Source organism: Carex rostrata, chromosome 16, assembly GCF_964058835.1.
Source record: "Carex rostrata chromosome 16, lpCarRost1.2, whole genome shotgun sequence".
NCBI classification, from domain to species: Eukaryota; Viridiplantae; Streptophyta; class Magnoliopsida; order Poales; family Cyperaceae; genus Carex; species Carex rostrata.
The window spans coordinates 1,806,302-1,834,146 of record NC_135933.1 but is presented as its reverse complement, the minus strand read 5'-3'; the positions used below and the strand labels follow the sequence as shown (position 1 = coordinate 1,834,146).

The window sequence follows — 27,845 nt, the reverse complement described above, 5'->3', positions numbered from 1 at the left end:
TTGTAACCCTATCAACTTGCATTTCTCTCTCTCCATATAGACCTATATTAATTAAAACGATATGCTATTGCCAAACAAAGGAAAATAATAATTAAAATCAATAAAAAGAAAAACAGTGACTGAAGGCCTTCTAAAAGCGAGCATCCAGGCTCAGTGAAAGTGGGTCCCACCAAGTTCATCATCGTCCTCGTCGCTGAACAACTCGTCAGTATTTACTCTCATTCTGGCCGATGCCTGTTTGGACCAACTCACCAGCTTGGCTGCCTCTTTACTAACCTTCTCTTGCTCTTTCAGCGCCTTCTTTAGTTTCTTCTGCTGCTCCTTTATATCTACAAGAAATTTATGATTATCCAACAGTTCATCGAGTTCTACTTCACCAAGATCCATGTTACCAACTGTTCGACCATTTCCATCTTCTCCTTTACTCTTTGGAGTAGTGCTCATGGTCTTTTTTGGTGACAAAAAGAAGCAGCAACCCAGACGATCCATTGGTGATTGGCCCGGCGACCGGTCCCTCCTTTTAGAGGGTGAATTCCCTGATCCTGCATAACATAGAACACAGCTTCAGAAATAAGCTTCAGAGTTTGTGGTTAAACTTTCCATCTTTAATGAAAAGATACTGACTACTCAGCTCATAGGATATTCTCGTTTCCAAAAACTCTGAACAGAAATTGATTAAAATTAGTCAAATTACTGGTTTACAATGACAACTTAGGGAAATTAGCCCTACATTTTTCATTATTTTATAGCAATTCTTTGGTTTAATTAAGGGATAAGGAGGGTCCTCGACAAACTAGAACTCGCAAAAAGAGAACCTGGCACAAATTGTTTCCAATTGCAATAATATGATATAAGTTGCACGCAAATTATAATGGGTATATTTCTTTTCTTTCTCTAGATGCTACATGGTTGATCAGAGTCCTTTAGCAAACCACAGAGGGAAATCTTACTACTCACCGAAGTTGTAATCAGGGAGAGAAGGCTTCTTTGACTTCATTTCTTCTCCAGCTAGAACGCCATTTCCAAGCTTGAACTCCGTCTGAGTCTCATTCGGCATCTGCTTTCCAGCTCGTGGTGTGACTGGAGAAGCAGAGGCAGTTGCCTTGTCGTCGCTTCCAGTAAGAGTAGAAGGCACGATCGGCACGGAAGAAGGTGGAGGTGCGGGTGCATTGTTCTCCTTCCCAAAATTGAGGGATTTGGTGGCAGTTAAGGCCGGAGAGGCGGCGGTTTTAGCAGGGAAAGATTTGAGCTTTCTGAAACGCGATTCAAGATCGGAGGGGAGAGAGGAGTCGAGGGAGAGATGGGCAGTGTTGAGTTTAGCGATCTGGTCAAGTGCGCACGCGTCCATCGCCTCAGCGATAATGGCATCGACCGCCGATTTGTCCATCCTTGCGCCCTTTTTTGGATTGGATTGGATTGCGGCCGAGAGTGTAGAAGCGCAGGAGAGAAGTGTGGGTTGTCTTTGATTTTTCCCTTTCAGTGTGGAGTGAGAAGTGTGAACGGAGAGTGAGTTGGGATGGTTGCTGGTGCGGCGATACTCCTGGATAGCTAGCATTAGCAACACTCCGAGTCGGCGTGGATGTGACCGTTGGAAAATGTGGCCCCGGATATTTTATTTTTTTCTGACCGGTGGGCCACACGCCGACTACTGTCCACTGGTCACCGCCGATGCAGATGTGCTGTGGGATTTTAATACAGTGAGCACTGAGCACACTTCGAATATCAGAAGTTAATAATTGAAACTTGAAAGTAATAAATAAATAAGGAGGAGGGTTCAAATGCCTCCATGTTTTTGTGTCTCCATCATGCCTTCATCTCTCTCCATCGTTTTCAAAGTTCAAACAGTCGATCCGAACCGCTCAACTTAACCTCCATACTAAAATATGTTTGGAGACTAAATTTTATATTTTTAGAAATTTTTTTACTATTTTTTTAGATAGGTACAAAAATACTGTTTTTAGATGGTTCAGATTTACTGATTTTGTACCTATCTAAAAAAATAGTAAACAAATTCCTAAAAATATAAAATTTGGTCTCCAAACATATTTTAGTATGGAGGTTAGATTGAGCGGTTCGGATCGACTGTTTGAACTTTGAAAATAATGGAGAGAAATGGAGACATGATGGAGGCACAAAAACATGGAGGCATTTGAACCCTCCTCATAAATAAGAGTAGGATTAAAATGCATCATTGGTTTTGTGTTCTAACTATATTTTACGTCTCTATCTTCATTTATAAAGTTTAAACAGTCGATCCGAATTGTTCATCTTGTACCTATTTAAAAAAATAGTAAAAAAATTTCAAAAAATATAAAATTTGGTCTCTAAGCACATTTTAATATGTAGAACAAGATGAACAATTCGGATCGACTGTTTGAACTTTGTAAACGGAGATAGAGACGTAGGGTATGGTTAGAGCACAAAACCAGTGGTGTATTTTAATCCTTCTCAATAAATAAAATATATTAAGCCATCCAATTAAATTCGAATTAAAAGTTAATGAAGCTATCAATCATGTTTGAATATTAATGCTGGAAATAAAAGTTAGATAACATTGGAATATTTTTTCCGTTAAACTACTTGGGATGTATTCGGAGATTTTGTTTCAAATACAATTATCAAGCTCCTTTAACTGAATGCGTTGATAGTTTTATCTTTAAATCAGATAATTTCAATTATTAAAATCTACTATTTATTATCTGTTAATTTAATAAAAAGTTTTCTTTCTGTTGATTGATAAATTGATTTTTCTTGTAATTAATTATGAGTTTTAAATTTTATGTTCCGTAAGAAAAGAAATGAATCTAGAGGTGAGATATTTTGATTTTAGAAATAAAAGAAATCATAATTATTAAAATAAATAAAGAAAGTATTAATTACATAATTAAATAAGATATACTATAGCAATAACAAAATAAGGATAAAATTGTCTATATATTTGATAATTTTGAAATTGTTGTGTTAACAAAGTTCAACTCTCACAAAACAAATTAAATAGTTGAACTAGTGTTGTAAATAACGATATGCGGTTGTCGGACAGACGGAGCACTGTCAAGTAATTAATTAAAAATAATCGACTATATAAAAAATAATCGGCCTATTAGTCGAAAAAATTTATAATAATTTAATTACCGCTAACAACTAATCAGTCGATTAATCGGCCTAAACGGACTTTGTTTTACAACACTGAGTTGAACATCTCGTTGACCTCCTAACCGTTTCCGCCTGCATCAATTTTATAGAAAGTAAGAGATAAAATCTGTTCAACTATTGTTGTGGGATTAAGCTTCCAGTGTTGTAAAAAATGACCGTTTAGATCGATTGATTAGCCGATTAATTATTGGCTGTGATCAAACCGTAATTAATATTTCTGGCTAATTGACTGATTATTTCTGATTATAGCCAATTATTTCCAATTATTTCCGATTAATCACTTGGCAGTACGACAACACTGGTATTATCTGGATTCAGTGACCGAATAACATTGAATTCGTATCCTCTAAGATATCTCGTATCATGTGTTATTTTCTAGAAAATCTCAACCATTCAAATTGTCTGCACGAATCTCAAACCTCAAATAATGCTGGCTCCATGTGCCATCCCCAAATAGATGCATTCAGATCCAGTGAAGTAACCCGATTTTAGGGTTTTAGATCGAGACCGTCCGATTCAAAGCCGTGACAATTCATTCTAAGTTGAACGCATACATCCCAAGCAACGAATCTAAATTCCAAAATGATCTCAAGCGAAGAATTTGAATTGAACGATTCCAATCAAAAATCCAAAATCGAGTTACTTTAGAGGATCCCTATCCCGAATAGACACCGGACACGTTGGTCCGCAAAATATGAGATATCTCAGAGGATACGCACTCAATAACATTTATTTTTTCCTTTGGGAGAAAAACTGAAGAAAACATTACCTTTCTAGTTTCTACCGGAATTTTGGGCCCTTCAATTTAAGGCCTTCGTTGTCTCTGAAAATGAGGCCTTTATCGGGCACTTTCGTTAATTGGACCAATTGGACCACTTACATATGATAAACTCATAAACCACTTATAATCATTCTTTCATTTTTTTTTAAATCTTCTTCAAAATAATTTCGCATTTTGCCACAGTAGGAGCGCTGCAAAAGAAATCCTGCTTGTGCGATTTTGCTTACCTTTAAATTAATTTGTTATTAAGCCATCCAATTAAACTCGAATTAAAAGCTAATGAAGCTATCAAACTAATTTAAATTGGAAATATCTGTTCCTCAATAAACTAAAATGTAAGAGCATCTCTATTCTTGGTATTACTAGATTTTTTTAATATGAAGTAACAGCTTCTATTTTGATTTCAAGAATGTGCGAGTGTTTCTTAAATTAAGAAACTATTTATAAACTCTACACATATCAAATAAGTTACTTAAATTATTTCTCCTTTTTAATTTATTGCTGATTTGATTTAATAGAACTCTAAAATTTATTTTAGAGATGTAAAAATTTATTAGAAACTTTAGAGTCTTTAATTTTTATAAATTAATTAACGGTCATTTAGAAATTCATTTGAGTTGCTAGGATAGAATATGCTTGAAAACAACAAACAGTTATATATGTAAATTTAATTAATTGAAAATATTTTGCAAATCTGTCCCTTGCTTTATTCGTCGATGCGTGTCGGAGAGCCTCGGACACGTCATGCGTGTCTTTCCGTTTTTATGAGATTCTACACGATATTAACGCGTAACTTTTTTTTATTGTAGAGAATCTAAACGGCCTTTGGTGTTCCTGGTTATTTGCTGCTTTCTATCGGGTTATATATGAGTCGCCTCTTGGGCCCTTGGCTCAATTTCCCCTTTCCACAATTAAATCAAATAAAATTTGTAGGTTATTCTAAAAAAAAAAAAAAAAATGTGGGTCCCTCAATTACGGAGAATGCCAACTGGCATATGTATTCATATTTGTGCGCGTCAGTTGTAAAAATTTTAAATATTAGATGATATTTCAGGTAATTAATGATGTACAGTTAATGTGCAGTAGGAGTGTCAATGAGTACGATACAGGTAGAGTGGAAGCATTTTCATACCCATACCCTACTTTTACCCATTAAAATTTGACCTTATCCTATCCTATCCTATCCTTACCCGTTAAAATTATCGGGTAACGAAACAATAGCAGGTGAATAACGAATAATACTACTATAATAATTAGTTTTATTATATTTTACAGATAGAACATCAAAACTCATTTATTTCACACATATGCAACGGTATTACTAATAAAAAATAAAAAAATAAATGTACAATCAATTTCGACTAAATTGTATTTTTTATAAAACAAGAGAATTCAAAAACAAAAATATATCTTCCAACAAATTTAATTATTTGATTAAAGAACAAGAGATACAAATAAAAATAATATGTTTAATATTTTATATAATTAAACATTATCATATTATTATATTTTATATAATTAACCTATAGAGTAACGGGTACGAAATAGACTTTACCCGCATCCTTATCCGTTTAGCTAACAAAAAAAAAATCTTTACCCATACTGAATAAGCTAACGAAAAAAAATCATTACCCATACTCACCTTATCGAATATAGTATGGGTCGGGTAAACGGCTAAAAGGGTATCATTGACACCCCAAATGTGCGGTCTCCACAATTAGTTATTGATTGATATTACATAAAGAAAATGTTTAAATAGAGTTTATCGCGTCATAGCGGACTGATTAAAAAAACAGCGCTAATAGCATTATAGTTTTTATGGTCTGAAAACAACGCCGCTATAACACGCTATTTAAAACCTTAACATAGAGTAAGGAAGCAACGGGAGATACATGCACATCCTACAGTAAATGAGATAATTACAGAATAAGCCAAAAAATAAAAAGAGGTGGATACTTATCTCCTCTTTCAACAGTTGTAACTAAGATCCAAAACATAGGTTTTTTTTTGTAATCCTTGATTTTTCATAAATTGCAAATTTTAAAAATTAACTTTTTTACTTTGAAAAGTTCAAAATTTTATTTTTCCAAACACTAAAAACCACATGTTTCCTTGTCAGTGGGAAACAAACATCAACTAAATGTCACCCTTTAAGTTGCATTACGCTTTCGTGTGTTTTTTTTTTCTTTTCACTGACCTTTCTAGAAGCATTGACCACTTGCTTGAGAAACTTTCGGTTGAAAACTCATTATTGAAGTTGTTTGACAACTTAAATGACATAGACAACGAGGTTTTCCGTTTTCGTCGCCATGAACTCAACACCTGAACATGAATATAAAAGTTTTAAATAAAATTATTTTTTCTCCTAATTGAGACGAGTCGTAAGTTGTAACAAATTGTTCTCCTAGTACGGAACAACAGTACCTGCATTTTTTTTTCTTTCTTTTTTACTTCTAACTTAAGTCAAGGATTAAACGAGGTATGTCATGATATTTTCCAAAGCGGTCCACCTTCAGTATTCCTTTGACATCAAAACCCAATTTAATCATTTTACAGATCTACTCCATAATTGATTTATAAAACTTTAATCTACTTACAAATTAAATAGATTAATATAACATATTTATACCTTGTCTCCAAATTTCAATTAGAATGCAGCCGACCAAGAAGACCGAATATGAGGAACGTCTCGCCTTTGAGTATCAGACGTCTGATACCTCTATTGGTTATCCACCAGGACTAACCAGAGAACGGTTTATTTCTTTTGCTAGAAATACCGTAAATCGCAGAATTCTGCAAAAACACTATTCATCGAGAAAAGGACAAAATAACAATATTTACGACCCGCTGTTATTACGATTCACTAATAAGCAAAAACAAAAATACTGCGACTTTCGCAAATATATTATTTCCGGATCCCGTAATAATCGCATCCAAGAAAAAGAGAAAATAGATTACCGAATCGATTCGATATCTCAGAAATTAGTGATCTTCTCTCTACCCCCACCCCTCTATTTATAGGCATTCGAGGAGGTTCGGCCAATGACCAAAATACCCCCAAAGTTCGGCATATTTACAAGAATGCCATGGAGGTGTTCAATTTGGTTTTGTGCACTTTGGTTGGATAAGAACAATGACATGTCATGTGGATAAGGACGACATGTGAAAAGACCAAAATGCTCTCGGCCCAAATTCAATTAATATCCATATAATTATTCTGAATAATTATATTTCTTGCGGTTGTTGTTTCGGTAACTTTTATACAACGTGCCATGCACGTTTATAAATTAACCGTTTGTTTCTGCTTGTCATCTTATATGACATTTATAATTTTATTATAACACGAATAATTAATTATAATCATCTTAATATTAATTATAATCAATTTATAATTAATCAATAAGATTCTCCGATTAGCTCCTATTGATGAGTATTTTGGAGATACGGAATTATGCTTGGATTATATTCTTTTATGCCTTTAAATTTATTATCCTTAATATCCAAAGAAAGATTTGTTGCAAGCGCACAACCTATCTATGTAGTACTTAGGGTGTCGAACCACAAGGAGTACGTTTAGAGACTAGGCTTAAACTTTAATAATTAATTTCAGAAAATAAAAGGAAATAAAAGTAAATTGGGGGGTTTTGTTCTAACAATCTTAAAGTTGGGTTCAATACCCGAAGAAAGGAATTTAAAACAATAAAAACAAATAAAATAAAGGTTGGTTTGCTTTCTAGTTGAGGAGATCTAGGGGTATTCGGTCTACAATCCCTTGATAATTCCATCTATTCGGTATTTGTTTAAGTTCATGTATGATTTGATGAGGTTGCTAACCTAATATGTCATTAAGAGTCATTTTCGTGAATTAATAACGTGTCTAAGTAATTCGGATTTCACGATTAGGTCCTTCACCCTAGCTACCTAGACCATAAGCTCTTGTTAGTCTCTCATTGATATTTCATGATAAAGTCTATCATACCAATATCTGATTTGATTTGAGATGTCCTAATTAGGGTTTGGCTTCACGGTTAGGTCCTTCACCAAATCTCTAACCTTAATTTCTGTAGTTTCGGCTTAGATTACAAATTGGTTAGATCCTAATCCAAACCTAGGGTATTTGTATTCATAATTTGGTACTATCCTATTGATCATAGTCAATTTTGGTTCTTTCAAATCCAAAACGGGATAACTACAATTCAAGCACTAATTATGTAATTAATACAAATGATAAATCACGGAAATTAACAATCAAATCCCATAAAACAATCATAACAAAAACAAATATCCGAATAAGATACAATTAAACAAGTTCATGCATTGACCTAAACCTCTGGAACTCTAGAAATTGCTGCAGATTTATCGCTGTATTTTATGGAAATGGACATGCACCAAGGGTGAGAGAGAGAGATGAGAGTTGTGTCTTGAATGTGAATGAACCTCCTCTTTTATAGCTAAGGGCTATGCCCAATTAAGAGGCTAGGAAGTGGAGTTAGTGGGTGCTATATTTGGATTGTTTCCGAAATTGCCTTGTCCACATTTGATTATCAAAACACGTCCTTGGTGCGCTAAAAATAGAAACCGTGTTGAAACCGTGTAATTTTGGATGTCTACGGGTCCAGTGCGTCCGCACTGAGGATGAGTGTGGATGGATGACCCGCACTGGATCCAATCTTTCCTTTTTTAACTCTGCAATTTCTGCGAAAATATCCTTAGTGTGTCCGCACTGGATTTTAGTGGGGTGGATGACCCGCACTAGATGATTTTCTGTGCTGTTCCAAAGTTCCTGAAATCGGTTTAAGTCTTGAGTGCGGATGGGTGACCCGCACTGGAGAATGAGTACGAACGCATTACGCTCGGACATTTTCTTCTGAGGCTCTGTGATGCTGGAAATTTGGCTTAACTGTTGAGTGCAGATGGATGACCCGCACTGAGAGCCTTTTTCTTCATTTTTCATCTTTTCCTGCATTTTAAAGCCAAACAACTGCAGTAACTTGATTCTAGGTGTATTCTAATCACTTTTTATTCAAAATACATGATATTTGGTATTGCTTTTATAATAAAATCTAGATCGAATGTGTATATATTTTATACTTATCAAATTTCTCCAAGCTTGAACCTTGCTTGTCCCCAAGCAACATCTAATCTTGGACTACAATTCGATCTCAAATTAACCTCATATCAACTATATTTCTTCAATTGAAAAATTTGTATGACCTTGACCAAATTTAAAAATCTCAATGTAATTTTTTACAAATCTAAAGTTCAACCATTGGCTAATTATGCTTCACCCCACAATTTGATTACTCTAACTTTCATTTTCTTAAAGAATTAGAATTTGTAAACTTTGGATATCTAAACTCGTTACAAAGATTTGAACTCTTATTTGCGGAAATTCCTTTTAAATTCCCCCAAGCTTGAATCAAACTTAGGTTAGAAAAATCGGGGACTTCGTGTGTAGATATTTGCAAAATTTCATTTTCTTTTGTTGCTTTTATTTTTATGACACTATAATTCTTTATCCTTAGTACAAAACCGGTTAGTTATAGGTAGCTAATCCATACCTAACCGTTTTAATTCAAAAGTGCATTTGCATGCTCTTGGTTCAACCCTTCCATGACACGAACTCACATGTTTAGTGCGAACCTGGTCATTTTATCGGGCAAATTAGCGGAGCAAAGTGTCAATGATTCATTGCTATAAGTACGTCATGTCGCCGTAACATAAGCAAGAGGAATCTTATTTTATTTTTTAAAAATTTTAATTTTGAATAATTTTTCAACATTTTTGCATAATATCATGAATACACACATCCTTAGGTATTAATTCATACCTATGGATATCCCGATCTTTCTAAATTCGTTTTCCGCATATAAGTTGCAATTTTGAAAAGAAATTTAAATCCCTAAGTTTTCATTTTCTTAAATCTTTATTTCCACAAAGTTTTTCGCCAAATTATGTGATTATTTCCAATTATTCCAAGGGTATTACCAAAAATTTGTTAAAATTTGCATCAAAATTTATAATTTCCGTCAATCACTCAAATTTATCAAAAGTTTTATTTTTTGCCAACTTTTAACACAAAAATTAAACATGATTTTATACTTTATGCATTTTCAAACAATTAAGTCCAATTATGCAAGACTCTATTTTCCATAACCTCATAAAACATCTTGACAAATTCGCAATCTCAAGCAATTAAGTTCAAAATCACAAATCATACTCATGGTCAAGTAAAAAAATAAGGTTATAAATCCTAAAAGTTTTCGAAAAAAAAACTGAAAAATAAACATGCATGCCGATACAATTTCTTCCCATCCCTCAAGCTTAAATTAAGCATTGTCCCTAATGCTTTAAAGTAAACTAAAAAAAGAAAATAGAAGAAACATGATATACTCTACTAGCTACTGGTGGTGGTAGTGCTATCAATCCTCATCTTCGTCCATGTCCTCGCCGTCCTCGTCCTCCTCCTCCTCGGTATCTTGCTCCCCTTCTTGAGCTGCAGCCGCTTGCTATTCGGCTTGAGCAGCTGTCGCTGCTTCGTGCTCCCTTGCCAACTCTTGCTCCCTCCGTCGAGCGGCTCTTCTTTGGTAGAGCGGTGTGGATGGCTGATCCTCATACTCGGGGTCGTTGTGCATTACTCCCTCACGAGCATAGTAATTTGCCACGGCTGACTCGACCTCTACCTCATCCATACGGTGCTCGAAAGTGTCCATGCGGTTGTCTATGTGGAGTCGCAAGTCATTGATGGAGGTTTGCATGTTTTGCATGAACTCCCACATTTGTTGCATTGTCGGGCCCCCTTGTGGTTGAGCGGCACCTTCTTGTGCGGCGGCGGCGGCTTGTAGCTCGGGTGGTTGCTGTGGTGGCAAGTGAGGACGCGGAATTGGTGCTCACTTATGTCATTGAAGAACCGGAGGGTAGTGCACATTTCTTTGACATTCTCGGTCGGTAGCCCGAGACCTATCATAAGTTTGGTGGTGTGCAGCTGATGATGGAATCCCCCAAGGTTGAAGCTCATTGTTCTTGAGGCCCGATCGAATTCAAAGGAGGAGAGGAATTCGATGGTTAGGTTTTTTGTAAGTTGGGACCTCATCACATAGGAAGTCCCACAGCCCAAGTCGCTCGGTAAGCATTTGTATCGTGGCTGTGAGTCCGAATGTCTGAAGGGTGTATATGTAAATCCACCGGGATGGTTCGAGGTTTCATTGGTATTCCAAAAGGTTCTTCATGATGTTTTGATCATCGTTTAAGGGTAGGGCGAGTGGATATTGAGGTTCTTGGTTACTGCTTTGACCTTTCCCTTTTCCTGACCTGGTCCTCTTAGATTTGCGCTCCATTTGTCCAACAATTAGGAAAAATTAAAATTTTGTGAAATTATGATGAATATAGGCTGAGTGCGGACGCACTGATTCTCAGTGCAGATGGTCTGGCCGCACTAAGCTTAATTGATTATATTCTGGTGCAATTCTGACCTTTCCCGAGCCTAATGCGGACGAACTGACTCTCAGTGCGAGTGGCCTGATCGCACTGGGTACTTGGACAATTTTGGGCTGGTTTTGACAGAGTGCGGACGCACTCAGATCCAGTGCGGGTGGTCTGGCCGCACTGGGTACTTGACTATTGCCTAGGGTTTTCTTACAGAGTGCGGACGCACTTAGATCCAGTGCGGGTGGTCTAGCCGCACTGGAAGGGGATTTAAACCGTCTTACCAAATTTTGGGCCGAAATTCCATTAGTAATTAAGCATTCATTAATGATTAAAGCCCAAGTGCAAAAGCCCAAAACAATTCAAATCGATTTTGGGTCAAAGTGCAAAAACCTGAATTTGCTTCTTCCTCTTGAAACTGCCACAACCAAGGGCATTTCAATCATTTCCCAACCGACCCTAGTGCCTATAAATAAGTGGTGAGGCGTAGAGAGAAGTTTACTAATTTATGAGTTCATACCGAATCGATTCGGTATTCTATTTTCTCTTTTTCTCGGTTTCTCTCCCAAATAATGTTTCAGGTTAGAAAAGATAGTTATACATAATCCACGTATAGTCTTTCGGGTTGTTGATTAGTAGATTTACAGGATCGGTGAATAGTGTTTTCCTGAATTTTATGATATTTTAGTTTTTTGCTTATTAGTGAATCTGAATAACTGCAAGTTCATGTTTACGTGTTTTTGCCTTTTCCTGATGAATAGTGTTTTTGCTAAATCCCGCTATTTACGGTATTTCTAGCAAAAAAAATAAACCGCTCTCCGGTTAGTCCTGATGGATAACTGATAGAGGCATCAGATGTCTGGTGCTCCGAGATAAGTCATTCCTTGAGTCGCTCTTCTCGCTCGATCTGCATTCGAATATGAATTTGGAAACGAGGTATAAATGTTATATTAATATATTCAATTGATAAGTAGATTAAAGTTTTAGAAATCAATCAAAGGGTAGATCTGTAAAGGATTAAAAGGGTCTTTGCAATGAAAGACTTGTGAAGGAACTCACATTTGGTCTTTCCGGCATATCCCTTTTAATTCACGGCTTGAGTTAGAAGTAATTTTTTTTTGTTTTACGGTCTTTCCACAGCTTAAGTCTAAACGGTATTTGGTAGCACCAAAACCTAACAGTATAGTGCCTTACGGCCTCAGCTATACTGCATGCGATATAAAGGTCTATGTTGTAAGGGCACACAGATTGGATCCGTGGACTGTCTAGTTTGGATGAAATCTCGGCCGTTGGACAGCAACCTTCTAGAAGGACGAATTTTCAGACGTGGCAGGCCTTGTTATGCATTGAAGTCTATTGTTAACGCTCCAAATATAACATAAAAGACTATATTTGCCACCCATGTTCTCCTATGATCTCCATGACTCCACACCTTTAGGAAAGACTATATAAACTCCTCTTGTAATAGGAATTAGTGTGCATGTTTTAGTTGTGTAAGTCCATAGTTTAGAGCATAATATTGCGTTTCTAGAGTCGGGAGAAGAAGAGGTGCTTGAAGTCCAAGGCGAAAGAAGAAGGAGTCATCCATGGAAGAGGTGTTCTAGGTTTTAGGTTATGTCTTTCTTTTATTACTTCTTTTATTTTGTCATGGCTTTGAGTAGCTAAGCCCTTCCTCTCTATGGATGGATGTAATGAATTCTAATTTATCTATTTACTATAATATTTATTTTTCTTTTATGTCTATTTGAGATTTCATTATAATTAGAATGTTATTGAAATATGTCCTTGCATACATAGTTCTGTCTACTATATGCCAATGTCCTCCAGATACCTATAGGTGTTAAGTCACTGTACATCGGTGTGAGATGGGATACAAGTACTATAAACACTTCGGCTAACGAGGCTTAGCAGCAGTTCAAAGATTAGAGTTAGAACCCAGTGGGCTCCCTTGGCAGGATATAGATTGGATAGCATGTCGAAGTATAATTATGAATTTATTTATTACTTGCAATGAATAGGGTTTAAGGTTATCGCTTAGCGAGTAATAAGAGAATATAATTAATTAGGTTAGTGTGAGTGGTTTAATTACATTATATTCTGTGATAATCTGAATTGTCCCCCACAAGCCGACCTTAGAGTCGGAGAACCTTTCAAATACGCATAGAACTGAACCCAAGCATCAGTAGAGAATAACAGTACCGGTATGCGGCTCTGCTCTGCGGGGTGGTCTATATCGCATACGATAATGACATAAGGTCATATGTGAGGTTGTATGCGATAGTGTCATAAGGTTGTATACAGGTAGACATGAGTACCATAAATATGTATTGAGATAATTAGAATGAATTCATCCAAAACCCTAGAGGCTCCCTAAACTTGGTTTACAAAAATTAGCATCTCCACCTATCAATTTTCCAGAGTAAACTGTAAAATCAAACTGCACTTATTATTATTATTATTATTATTATTATTATTATTATTATTATTATTATTATTATTATTATTATTATTATTATTATTATTATTATTATTATTATTATTATTTATTTATTTTATTAAGTATACACATTACCCAACTAAACCAAAGAACCTAGACTAGTGTTAGTATTGTTAAATTACTAAGATCTATCCATGTGTATCGACACCCGACACTACTACATGGTAGGATTATGCGCTTGTAATCCAACAGAGTAGCATTAGGGTAACTAAGTATATATTTTATATAGAGTAGAACTAGGGTGTTCTTAAGCTCACCAAAGTGTTTGGTGAGCTTAACTCCAAAACTCATCAAATCGATTTCAAATGACGAATCTGAACTGTTGGAATCCGTCTACCTTACGAGTGATGCGTCTACATGTGAAAATTTTAAACATTCAAATTAATTTAGTATAAAGTCAATCTGTCTAAATTAGAAGGTTAATAAATTAATTTTAGTGGATTCATTTTTTGAACGCTTTTTGATCGCTTGACTTTATACTAAATTAATTCGAATGTTTAAAATTTTCACATGTAGACGCATCACTCGTAAGGTAGGTGGATTTTAATGGTTCAGATTCGTCATTTGAAACCTATTTGATGGGTTTTGGAGTTAAGCTCACCAAACACTTTGGTGAGCTTAAGAACACCCTAGTTCTACTCTTTTATATATACTAAAAGTTAGTAGTCTCATTTCGAGTCATCAGTAGGCACATTCTTCTAGAAGGACTGCTCAAAATTTGCATCAATGGATGAGATTTAATTTAACCAAAACAGTCCACAGATTGAATCTGTAGGCTCTGCGGATTGTCATGCATAGTCACATGCGGCATAGCTGCTAGCCACAGGGCTCCTGACTTAGCAGATTTTTTTTGCGTTTTTCACCATTTTGCATGTTGTGCACTTCGTGTGAGGTGTTGCATGCTCCATGTAATGCCCTATTTTGATGCTATCTTCAGAATTAACCTAAATACGACATTTTAGGTCCATTTTTGGGCTAAACACGCAACTTTCTCCAAAACCTGCCAAAATAGCCTAAAAACGCGGTTGCAGTAAATAATTTAGAAAAATAGATACTTTGCATACCTATTTTCGCCATTTTCTGTATTTAAAGTAGTAATTTTCGCTATATAATTTGACGTTATCACTAGCATGGAGTTTATCAACAGTTTATTAATAAGAAACTTTCTGCATAATTTACAAATAAGAAACTCTCCTACATCCTTGAAACTAGATTAGAAATTGTCGCATCATATTAGAAACTCTCATATTACCAGGGAAGTAGATGCTCTTAGGGTCTCTAAATCATATTTTTTTTTAATATTCTATTTATATTTTTTTGGATAGCTATTACAATGAACAATTAATTGTATAATTTCATTGAGAATTTTTAATTAGACGTTTTTAAATATATCATTTGATTTTAATTTCACTCATTTTATTTATTTTTTCAAAATTTAGTTAAAAAATCTATGCAGGATAATTTGCGTTAAGTTAAGTTTGCTGCTTATTCGCACTTAATGTTCTAAGACACCTTGATCATCTGATTATAAAATAAATATATAATTATAAAATAATTAAATAAACGGGTGAAGCTACTCGAGGCTTGGCACCTAGTTGCTAATTTAGCAAAGTTTCAATAATTGCAAATGATACGAGCATATCATTCCTGTATTTGTAAAGATTAATTATCAACGACATTGAAATTGCATTCCTGTATTTTTTTTTTTACAAGTGCTCTTGCTAATTTTAAAAATCAATTATCAACGAAATTGAAACTGCAGAATGAATATTCCGAAAGTAATTTTAATGAGAATGATTAAATTACTGATTTAGTAAATTTGAATTTGAATTTATAGATTACTGATTCGGTTAATAAAGTCAACTCTAATCACAGAGATGCTCTTGGTCTATTCTGTGGTGGCGATGACGTCAATAACCATCGCGTACATTGTTTACTCAAGAACCGGCCAATTATATATGAACAACATTAAGTTACCAATATCTGTGGAAATTAGAAAATATATTCTTTGCCATTGTTCTAGACGGGTAGCGACATCAACCCTCAACCGTGCGTTAGCAGCCAATTGCCTTGTCAAATAATAGAAATCAGAAAAGAAAAAAACGTACGTAAGACTGTGAGAGAGAACAAAAGAGACGAAGGCTGGAACGTCGTTTCTGACCTGTGTGCACCTGGAATTCACATCCTCTCCAATACCTGATAAGGGAATCTTTTACAATTACTAGATCTCAACCGTTCTTTTTAACTTGGCACGAATCTCAAAGCCCAAAAATACAGCCCCTACTGTGACCCGAATCCTAAACTGGTTGAGATTTAATCTCAAACCGTAAAGTGAAGGTGATCCTTTGCAATACCTGAGAGGATACGGATTCGTGCACCTGGTCCCCGACCCAAACTTCTCCACCGCCCATTAGCTTATTCTGGGACCCACAGGTCTTTCTCAGTAGAACTATTAATTGTCACCATATACCTATGTTCCGGGCTCATGTAAATAGATTTGAATTTTCCGTCTTTTTTGCTAGTACCCTCTCCAGTCCTGAGATCCATTTTACTACTTGGAAAAATAAGAAACGTTAGATTTCATAATTTTTGTACTTGGCACAGAAAGATTACTACGGAACTCTCGAATAATAAATTAAACGGAGAGGATGCGGCTTGCCCTTCTTTTGTTTTTCTCCCTTCTACACTGGAAACAGAAATTTCCCAACAAATTCTCTTTGGCTGCGTTCTCTCTGTTTTTTTTTCACCGAGAAAGAATATTAATAGAAGCTTTCCTCAGAAAGCAAAAATAAGAAAAGGGGGAAACGAATTTTCTCCTAACCCTCACAAAAAAAAAGGGAAATAGAAAAATAAGAGTAGAAGCGGCATACTGTACGAGAAGCTATGGGGGATCAAGTGTGTGAGATTGAAGAAATTGAAGAAGAAGTGGCGATGGCGACCGTACAAGAGCACAGAAAGGTGAACTACAACGCACCAGACTCCTCTGATGGCGGTCCCCACATCTCCTCTCGAGACATCTCACCTAAACCAGGTTATTTCCCTTTTTTTTACTAATTGGTTTACAGAGACGCTCTATTATAGAAGGTTCTGGTTCCTTATATTATTATATTACTTCTTGAGATTTGGGAGCTCTGGTTGCTTGTTGTTGAGCTTTTAGCACTGGTGTTTTCTTGAAATCAATTGATAAATAAGTATCAGCGATTGGTTCCGTGGGTTTAGAGGCGCAGAATGCTTCGCATGGAAGAAAATATAAATTGAGACTTACTAGTACAATTCCAATTGAAGTACTAGTGCAATTGGTTTCAGCTAGGGGTGAAACTTACTAGTACAAGATCTTTATTTGATTTCTTAGGACCAATCAAGAATATGCGCAAAGGTATCTTATCCCCGATTCCCATGTTTTTTTTAATCCGGTGATATTTATGTGTTTCTTTATTTGTTTTTCCTTTGTGCTCTTGAAGAAATCGAAATCATTGGCTCTTATTCAAATGGCAACATGTCTGTAGGAAATTGCTTGTCTGTTGGAAACCTTTTCTTCATTTGTTTTCATCTTTGAATTAGATAGCGTGCTAATTGAAATTGTATTTTTTAGCAGCCCAAAATGGGGGAGATAAAACTGATGCAGAGCAAAGGCGCCATAGGAAGGGTAAAGAAGGATCAGGAGGCCTGCCTTTATATGTATTTTGTGAGTACTCTTCTATATTAGTTCTACAAAAAAAGAACCACTAATACTAAAAGATTTATATGCGAGCATGTCTATTAAATCTGAGTAATTTTGGTTAAATAATTTGACATGCAGTGCAAGAAAGTGTTGCAAGTGAAAGCGGCAAAAAAGTGGACCCAAGGTGCCCCAATGCATCGAACCCGTACCACATGTGTACCGACCATTGCTTAACCAAGATGAGAGAGATCAAAAGAGATGATGCTCCTAAGTCTCCCTTTTCCTTCCGATCCCGTCATTCTCGGTCTTCTTCCAGTGGTTTCTTTTTTTTTACCTTCTTTCATATCATGTCACTAGGACTGTTCAATGAATAGGGGTGCAAATGGATCGGATAGTGGTAAAACCATATCCGTATCCTTTTTATTTTCCGGATACGGATACTGATCAGATATTAGACGGATACGGATACGGATCGGATATTAACCGGATACAGATACAGATATCTGCCTTTTATAATAGTAAACAACATAATTTTTTTCATAATATATATTAAACTATGTTGTATATATCTACTATTCGGATACAGATAATTAAAATTTAAAACCATATCCGTATCGGTATCCACACGGATATTCGGATATCCGTATTAAATTTTCAGACATGGTCGGATAATATCCGACCCATTTGCACCCCTATCAATGATGGTCCAATTTACTGACAAGATAATTAGGACACCTGCATGCATCATTACAGTTTGTCAATGTTGGCTTTAGTGTTTTGAGCAACTAGTTGGTTACTATTTCTTTCTCACTTTATCAGTTCTTACAGACTTTGTATGTGTGAAAGGGGTAATGCACAAGATTTAAATCTATAATGACATAAATCCAGGTTTAAACTGTTTAAACTCATGGCCTTGGTAATCATGTGTGAAAGGGAGAAGTCCATAAGATCCAGTAATTGACTTGGAGAAAAACATGTTCATATTTGTCACATATAAAGATTTTCTTCCTTTTCACTTCTGTGTTAGTAAAACTATTATTTCTATTTGACCATCGTTTTATTCAAATTTGTGGTAGCAGGTTCTTCTAGAGAGGGTGTAAAGGTTGACCCCAGGTGCCCCAATTCTTCCAACCCATACCACGAATGTACTGACAATTGTCGCTCAAAGTTTGGTCAAACAGATAGAGAAGAGGGAACTAAGTATCCATTCCCAATAATCCCCCACGGTTCTCCCACATCCAGTGGTACAAACTATATTAACAATTTCTCTATTTTTGCATTAATATTATGGTAAAACATGAGTATTGATATACTGCCAAGATTACTTATGGTTTTTTCTTGCTTCTCCTGATTCATTTTGGTCATTTGGTTTTAGATCAGCACACATACATTCCTCATCACAGTGTATGATAAACCACCTCTTTTGGGGTTTTCGGGTTACAGTATTTGGTGTTTTTGCTATTGGTAATAGGTTTTAACTTCTGACCTAGTCATCCCAGTGACTACAGCCAAGACAAATTTTGCTTAAATATTTTGCGCATTTAAAAAAATTCTTTGTCTTTCGATTTCCATATATTATAATTATTCTTGTTCTATTGACCATTTTTAATGCAATATTTCTGGCAGAGGGATCTTCAAGAGAAAGTAGAAAAGTCAATCCTAGGTGCCCCAATTCTTCCAACCCATACCATGAGTGTACTGATAACTGTCGCTCAAAGTTCCATCTAACAGATCAAAAAGATAAAGCTAAATCTCCATCCCATCTATTCTCCCGCAGTTCTCGCTCGTCGAGTGGTACATACTGTATCAATAATTATTTTATTAGTATTCATTTATGCTTTTTTTTTCATTTCTTGAAATTATCCATAGAAATAAGGGCATGTAAATTTGTTTGCAAAGCTGGTTGAAAGGGATTTTCATTTATATCTGCTAAGTGCAAAGTGCAAAGTGCAAAGTCAGTCCTGAAGTGTGGGGTTTGCATTGTAATTAAGCACCTTTTGATAAATCCATCCTTCTTGTTCTATTCTTATAGCAGCAAGTAGTAGAAAGCTGGGAGATAGTGGGAAGGTAGATCCAAGGTGTGTCAATGCATCAAACCCGTACCATGAATGCAGTGACAATTGCTTTAAAAAATTACAGGAGGGCCATCATACTGTGCCAAATACTCCAGGTTAATACTTTGTTCTTACCATTTTCAAACAAGCCTTTTAGGGTTTATTTTACTGCTTTTTGACTTTTGGTGCTGTTTTTCTTGGCATGCACCACTTAATTTTTTTCGGATATAGTAAGGGGAGCACTTAATTCGTCCTTATACTTGTTACTCAGTTTCATCCATGTCAGTACTTTTTTTTTCCAACAAGAGAGTTCAGTGACCGTGATGGCAGTTGGAATTGTAGTTTGAAAACCTGTATTTGTTCGAGGTGAAAAGGCTGCCTTGATGCTTGATGGTTTGCTGTATTGATGAATGAGCAGTATGAAGAATACCTATCAAGGAACTTTTTTTAATATAATATACAGCAGAAAGAGTGCATTTTAAACTGATTGTCAACAATCGAGACTAAACAACTCTCTGGTCTTTAGCTGCCGTTACGAAGTAAGAAAGAATTATTTCTTAGTGACTAGTGCTGCTGTATAATTCCTCCATTGTTATGTTGCTAGTGGATAAATTAGAAAGGGCCATATTTGAAGGGTGAAAGGGACCTTTGATCATAAAACTGCCAACAACAATGGATGGCGAAACTCAATTTGTCTTTCTGTGGTCATAATTAGTTAGTTTTGTTGTTTTCATAGACTCGTCTACATCAAGAAAAAGCAAAGGGAAGGTTCAAAGTGTGGAAAGAAGAGAAGGCGTGCAACCAGATTGTGTAAATGCATCTAATCCCTACCATAAATGCAACAACTACTGCTTTGAGAAAATGCAAAGATAGGTACCATTCTTCTAGGTATGTAAATGGCTTTTTTGTTTAATATATTCTTCTACAGTAAATGACTTTTCTTACAAGAAGGTTGTTACCAACAAAGTAGTGCCAAAGCTTGAATAAAATTTCAAATTGAATAGAATTATAATTTTAAACAGAAGGGGGGTTGGGGGGGGGGGGGGGGGGGGGGGGGGGGGGGGGTGGTAGGCTTTCACGATTTTATCTTTTGTGATTAATTGTTGATGAGTTCTAATGCTGGTGTTTGTCTTTGTTTTGCAGGAATAAAAATTCAGATATCAATTTCATTGTTTAGTAATCGTAAAAGTTTCTGGGACATAGCTTGCAAAATCAGTGAACAGTTTACCGGAGGGTTTTTTTATGTATAGATACAGAGGTGTTAATGCAAAAGGCATGGAGCTGGATATGCTGCAGAGTTTTATTTTTCTAAGAAGTTTGGTATTTCACCGATACCGTGATATATCAAGTACATTTTTCTGGGCAAAGATTACCCATTAATATTTTTTCACGTTTTGACATGTCTCATGCCAAAGAGTGCGTATCCTCTGAGATATCTCATATTTTATTCTGCATGACTGATATGTCCGGTGCCTATTCGGAGATGGAGCAGGGGCCGGTATTATTTGAGTTTTGAGATTCGTGCAGAACATATATATTTGAATATCTGAGATTTTCCAAAAAGTCACGCAAAATATGAGATATCTCATATTTTGTGTGACTTTTTAGAAAATCTCAAATGTTCAAATACGTTCTGCACGAATCTCAAAGCTCAAAATATTGGTCCCTGCATTATCTCCGAATAGGCACCAGACACGTTGGTCATGCAAAATATGAGATATCTCAGAGGATACGCACTCAGAATATAGCTGCTAGCTTCTTCGGAGATTGCATGTTTTCGTTTAATTCCGAATTAAATATATATATATATTTTTTTTAAAGAAATAATTATTTTAAAAGTAAATAAAACATGTGCAAATTAGTACTGCTTGCTCGATTTCGGCTCAGAAAACCTCGTAATTAGCTTGCTTAATTATAACACGGCTTGTTATTAACAAGGTTGAGTTCAGTTTATTTCTCAGCTAGTTGCAAGAAGTACATGAATCTATTTTTTGTCATTTTTATTATTTCTATTTGTGTCCATCATAAAATCAAGCTCGTTGTAAAGAAAAATAAAATAATCAACTTGTGGTCTATATGTGACTCACAACATTAAATTAATGAAAAACTTTATTCCCTATGCAACTCACAGTAGGAAAGAGCTGTTAACGAGCTGACTCGTGATATGACTTGTTCTAGTATCCAACTATCCGTTGAGTTTGAACTTTTAACTCAACTCGGCTCTGTTTGTTGCCACTACTGCAAACAGGGGCGGAGCCACCTCAAGAAATGGAGTCAATTGACCTCATTTATTTAAAAAAAAAATTGTATTTATACTCTATTTTCTATATAGTTAAGAGTAAAATGCTATATGTAGTGTACATTTGATCTTCATTCGCAACAGAAATTTTTTATATATTGGACCTCCATTCTCGTCTGATTCCCATAGTCTGAAAGTCTGGCTCCGCCCCTGACTGCAAATGATTGCACATAGTTTTTTTTTTATTAATATCGGAGTTATTTTAAATGAATTAACCATTAAAGTTGATAATTATACACAAAATATTATGTAATACATGTACAATTAATTAAAGATATTATTAGAAACATTGATATAAAAATAACAATTATGTTATTTTCAATGTTTACGTTGATTGCATGTATAATAGAACTTTCAATTAGTTATGGAGTCATTTCAAGTAATTAAACTATCAATTGACATTTATACCTCAAATACCATCTAATACTTGCACAAATAATGATGAAAACAACTTCAAAAGAATACATGCATATGAGATGTTTTCATTTATTTCTAAACACATGATTAAATCACAAAATCTGAATGTTATCTCCATTTATATCTAAAACTTGTACAAAGTATTACCAGCGAAACTTTGATGGAATATGTCTATTTTTACATACATATTAGGTGTTTTCGAAAAAATTCTTGAGTTATCAAATACACAAACCACCAAAATATACAGTTACACCTCAAATATTCTAATACATACCAAAATAGTTAGCAGAGTAATTTTTGTAAGAACACATCCATTTTTAGGTAAATAAAAACCCTAATAATGCGATTCAGCGAATTGCACGAACATTAGATTTTTTTTTTCATTTAATTCTGAAAATATTTAAATTAATTAAATCACCAAAATTGACAATTTTGCTCCAAATAATATCCAAAATTACATGCTAAAAATATATGTAATAAACATTTACAACAAATTACATCATATTCACACAAAGAACAATTGTTGGTTGCAAGTTATTTCATCTTATGACAGCCGCAAATACATAATTTAGGTCGGTAAAATGTATAAAAAGTTCATAAAAAATATTAATTCTCTTTATTTTTATTTATTGCTATTTAAATCTTGAAATACGATGCATATGCAAATGAGGAATATGACTTCCTAATATGTCTTGACATGTGGGTTATAAAGATCAGGCATATAGATTCTTAGTCTATCTTGGTGTTTGAGCTCTGAAGACTTGCAACTTGGCTCTTCATCTCTCGGAGTTTTGTTTGTGGGAAATAAATCTGCTACGGATTGTAGGGTTGTACGATTTCAAATTCAACCTTTTAAGAATCTCCATAAAAAAAAAAAATTTATGCACAAATCTCAAAATAAATAAAATGTTGGATTTGGAATCGTAGGACTCTACAATCCATTTTAGGATCGTAGTAGATTTATTTCCTTGTTTGTGAAGATCGAGAATATGTTTTCTTAAGTTTTCGTGGAGTTTTATTGGTAAAGATAGATAATATTGTTGTAAAATTAAAGATAAAGAAAGTAAACAAATATTGAGAATATATAACAATGGCTATCTTTTATTGATATGTTTTTCTTATGTGTATCACTTTTACATGAGAGAGGGAGAAGAATATATAGAGAAAGAGAACAACAATATTAGAAACAATTTTCAGAGAAAATCAGGAAACATTCTTATGAGAGAATCATGAAACAATCTTATGAGAAAATCAGGAAACAATCTTATGAACATCCACATAAATAATAATTAATTTGATTTATAACACTTCCCCTTGGATATTCATCTTTCATTATACGCTGTTAATATAATACTTTAGGATCAATATTAACATGATACTTCATGATCAATATTAACATGATACTTCAGGATCAACATGATACTTCAGGATCATGTATTGCCTCATTAAAAACCTTACCAAGAAAAATTCATTGGGATAAAAACTCGGTCAAGAAAAAAAGAGTACAGTGCGTATAATGCTTCCCCTCATTTTGACATCATTAAATATCCTTCAATCGATGTAGACCTATCTTCTTTGTGAGTTGTACAAAAACCTTTGTCGGTAAAGATTTTGTAAATAGGTATGTCAGATTGTCGATTGATCAGACTTGGCAAACATCTATTACGTCTTCCTTTTGTAGGTCATGTGTCGAAAAGAACTTTGGTGCAATATGTTTAGTTTGGTCTCCTTTGATATATCATTCTTTGTTTTGTGCAATGCATGCTGCATTATCTTCATGTAGAGGAGTATGATTTGTCTTGATGTTTTCAAGTCCACATTCTTCTTGAATGTTTTGAATCATTGATCGTAATCAAACACATTCCCGACCCGCCTCGTATAAGGCGATTAGCTCGGCATGATTTGATGATGTTGTCGTAAGAGTTTGTTTTGTCGATCGCCATGAAATTGCAACTCCACAATAGGTGAATACATATCCCGATTAGGATTGTGCTTTATGTGGATCCAACAAATATCCAGCATCTGCATATCCAATTAATTTGAATTTTGTATCATTTTGATAGTATAACCCCATATCTCTAGTTCCGCAGAGATACCGAAATACTTGTTTAATTCCATTCCAATGTCTTTTGGTTGATTTTGAACTATATCTCGCTAACACATTTACTGCAAATGAGATATCAGGTCTTGTATTATTTGCAAGATATAATAATGCCCCAATTGTGCTTAAGTATGGCATTTCAGGACCAAGCACTTTTTTATTATTTTCTTGCGGGCGAAAATGATCATTTTCTGCATTTAGCGATCATACGACCATTGGTGTGCTCAAAGGATGAGCTTTATCCATATTAAATCTTTTTAATATTTTTTCAACATAATTTGATTGATGGATAAATATTCCATTCTTTAGATGTTCGATCTGCAGGCCGAGACAAAATTTTGTTACACCAAGGTCTTTTATCTCAAATTCATTCTTCAACAATTTTGCAGTATTCTCAATCTCTTCAGGAGATCCAATAATATTTAAATCATCAACATACACTGCAATGATTATGAAACCTAGATTTGATCCTTTAATAAAAACACACGGACTAATTACATTAATTTACATCAATTTAACTTATGGTGTTACTACTACAGAAAACACATTTAATTACTATATATATCCCATTTAATCATTATAATGAGATAATTATTTAATAACATACATAATTCCAACTCAATAATATCTAATTAACTAGATCCTGGAATTTTTGTGTTATATTTTTTTTTTAACAAAAAAGTTCATAACCAAGAGTAACATATATATCACTAGCTATATAAGCTAGATAGCTTATTAATTAATACTCATAAATATTTAAATTAAATAAATCCAAGGACGAAGCTAAACTAATGAAGTTCACAATAATTAAGTTTTCGTAACTAATTAGAGTAACATAACTATACAAGAAAGTTAAATTAAACATATGCATATATTACAAAACATCCAAATTAATTAAACATCCAAAATAATAGATTCCAATTCAACATAAGCATATATTACAAAACATTCAAATTAATTATACATCCATACACAAAATATGTTGTTCATATAAGTTTAGCAAATAAACAACAAATCACAGCACACTAATCAGCATATAGATCAAATGGACATGCATTTACTACCAAAAGATTTATTGTATTGTTTTAACTTAAATTGTGCTTGGACTTTTGCTTTATTTTGATCTAATAATAAAGTATACACGTGCTCCAACGAAGAGTTTCAGCTCCTGGAAAAAAAAAAAAAAAAGTGAAATTGAATTTTTTTTTTTTTCCCACAAGTAAGATGGTAGAAAATAGAAAAAAAAAATTCACAGATTATTACAAATGGAATTAAACCCGATTTTTTTAAAAATACCCATTTAATAAATAAATTAAATTAAAATACCCAAGTTTCAACAAAATTTATAAAAATATCCAAACCGCGGATTTTTTCCGCGGCCCGGAATTTTTATTCCGGGGCACGGAAAAAATTCACGCCCGGAAAAAAAAAAAAAAAAAAAAAAAAAAATTTTTGGTCCCGACCGCGGATAATATCCGCGGTCCGAATTTAAAAATAATTTTTTTTTTTTTTTTTTTTTTTTTTTTTTTTTTAAGTCTGGAGAAAAAAAAAATTTTTTTTTGTCAAACTTTGTACCTCTGGTTAACATAGCAAAACACCTTCAAATATCATGAAAATTTACCGACATTCATTCTTGACTTCATAGAATAAGACTGTAAAGTTTCATACAAAATCTCAAAACAGATCGTGAGATATCGGCTCTCAAAAATTGCCCGAACTGCTGAAGGAGTGCTTCTGACCCCAACTTTGCACCCCTGATTAACATACCAAAACACCTTCAAAAATCATGAAAATTTACCGACATGTATTCTTGACTTCATAAAATAACACTGTGAAGTTTCATACAAAAGTTCAAAACAGATCGTGAGATATCGACTCTCAAAAATTGCCCGAACTGCTGAAGAAGTGCTTCTGACCCCAACTTTGCACCCCTGATTAACATATTAAAGCACCTTCAAAAATCATGAAAATTTACCAACATGTATTCTTGATTTCATAGAACAAGACTGTGAAATTTCATACAAAATCTCAAAACAGATCATGAGATAATGAAACATAACAAAACTGAAAACTGAAACATAATAAAACATATACTAAGAAAATAATAAAACTGAACATAACAAATCAAAACTCAAACATAACAAAACTGAACTCTCTCTGAAGGAGTGCTTCTAAACCCAAATTTGCATCTCTGATTAACATATCAAAACACCTTCAATCATGAAGCACTCCTTCAGCAATTCGGGCAATTTTTGAGAGCTGATATCTCACGGTCTGTTTTGAGATTTTGTATGAAACTTCACAATATTGTTCTATGAAATCAAGAATACATGTCGATAAATTTTCATGATTTTTGAAGGTGCTTTGATATGTTAATCAGGGGTGCAAAGTTGGGGTCAGAAGCACTCCTTCAACAGTTCGGGCAATTTTTGAGAACCGATATCTCACAATCTGTTTTGAGATTTTGTATGAAACTTTACATTATTATTCTATGAAGTCAAGAATGCATGTCGGTAAATTTTCATGATTTTTGAAGGTGTTTTGGTATGTTAATCAGAGGTGCAAAGTTGGGGTCAGAAGCACTCCTTCAGCAGTTCGGGTAATTTTTGAGAGCCGATATCTCACGATCTGTTTTGAGATTTTGTATGAAACTTTACAGTCTTATTCTATGAAGTTAAGAATGCATGTCGGTAAATTTTCATGATATTTGAAGGTGTTTTGCTATGTTAACCAGAGGTACAAAGTTTAACAAAAAAAATAATTTTTTTTCTCCAGACTTAAAATAAATAAAAAAAAATAAAAAAAATAAAAAAAATAAAAAATTTATTTTTAAATTCGGCCCGCGGATATTATCCGCGGTCGGGACCAAAAATTTTTTTTTTTTTCCGGGCGCGAATTTTTTCCGCGCCCCGAAATAAAAATTCCGGGCCGCGGAAAAAATCCGCGGTTTGGGTATTTTTATAAATTTTGTTGAAACTTGGATATTTTAATTTAATTTATTTATTAAATGGGTATTTTTAAAAAAAATCGGGAATTAAACCTTTGTAGTCGAATATGTTATTGGGGAAAGTTCTAATAACTTCATTTTTTTTTCTCAAAGTTCTCCTGGGAATTGTTGTTGCTGAACATAGCCTAATTTGACTTGGTCCATACATGTGTGTAAAGAAGTAAATATTTGTTCTTTTTAATGAGTAAGACTTAGGATGTTATGGATAACATAAGGTTATCCGTGCTACGACTTAAAAAACCTATCGAATAAATTTCAAAATTTGACCTAAGTAGTTTAATAAATTATTTATATAATGAACTTGTAAAGTACCGATATTTTTTATTTTTGAATTTTTTTTACTATTTTTATAATTTATAAAAGATGACAAAAAAATAACTTAAAAATAAAAGAAAATTGTCAATAATTTAGATTATTTTTTGTCATATTTCATAAATCATAAAAATAGTA

The 27,845-nt window shown here is 34.2% G+C and overlaps 2 protein-coding genes across 18 annotated transcripts; one reads left to right on the top strand and one right to left on the bottom strand.

Annotated features, from left to right (window-relative positions):
• Nucleotides 1–1,570, bottom strand: LOC144567375 (uncharacterized). Its single transcript, XM_078317500.1, has 2 exons — nt 958–1,570; nt 1–542 (listed from the first exon to the last, which is right to left on the bottom strand). The coding sequence occupies exons 1-2, from the start codon at nt 1,553–1,555 to the stop codon at nt 151–153; spliced, it is 990 nt and encodes a 329-aa protein (XP_078173626.1). The 5' UTR covers nt 1,556–1,570; the 3' UTR covers nt 1–150.
• Nucleotides 1,571–16,594: 15,024 nt separating this feature from the next.
• LOC144566985 (uncharacterized) lies at nt 16,595–20,966 on the top strand. Of its 17 annotated transcripts, none has more exons than XM_078317001.1 (8): nt 16,598–16,887; nt 17,452–17,541; nt 17,656–17,835; nt 18,594–18,761; nt 19,144–19,311; nt 19,553–19,687; nt 20,308–20,459; nt 20,715–20,966. In XM_078317001.1, exons 1-7 carry the CDS (start codon nt 16,740–16,742, stop codon nt 20,442–20,444), a joined length of 1,026 nt encoding a protein of 341 aa, XP_078173127.1. In that variant the 5' UTR covers nt 16,598–16,739; the 3' UTR covers nt 20,445–20,459; nt 20,715–20,966. The 17 variants fall into 17 exon arrangements, with proteins under 17 accessions (XP_078173129.1, XP_078173136.1, XP_078173127.1 ...); XM_078316998.1 differs by having other exon boundaries at nt 16,599–16,887; nt 19,550–19,687; XM_078316997.1 differs by having other exon boundaries at nt 16,599–16,887; nt 17,449–17,541.
• Nucleotides 20,967–27,845: the final 6,879 nt, after the last annotated feature.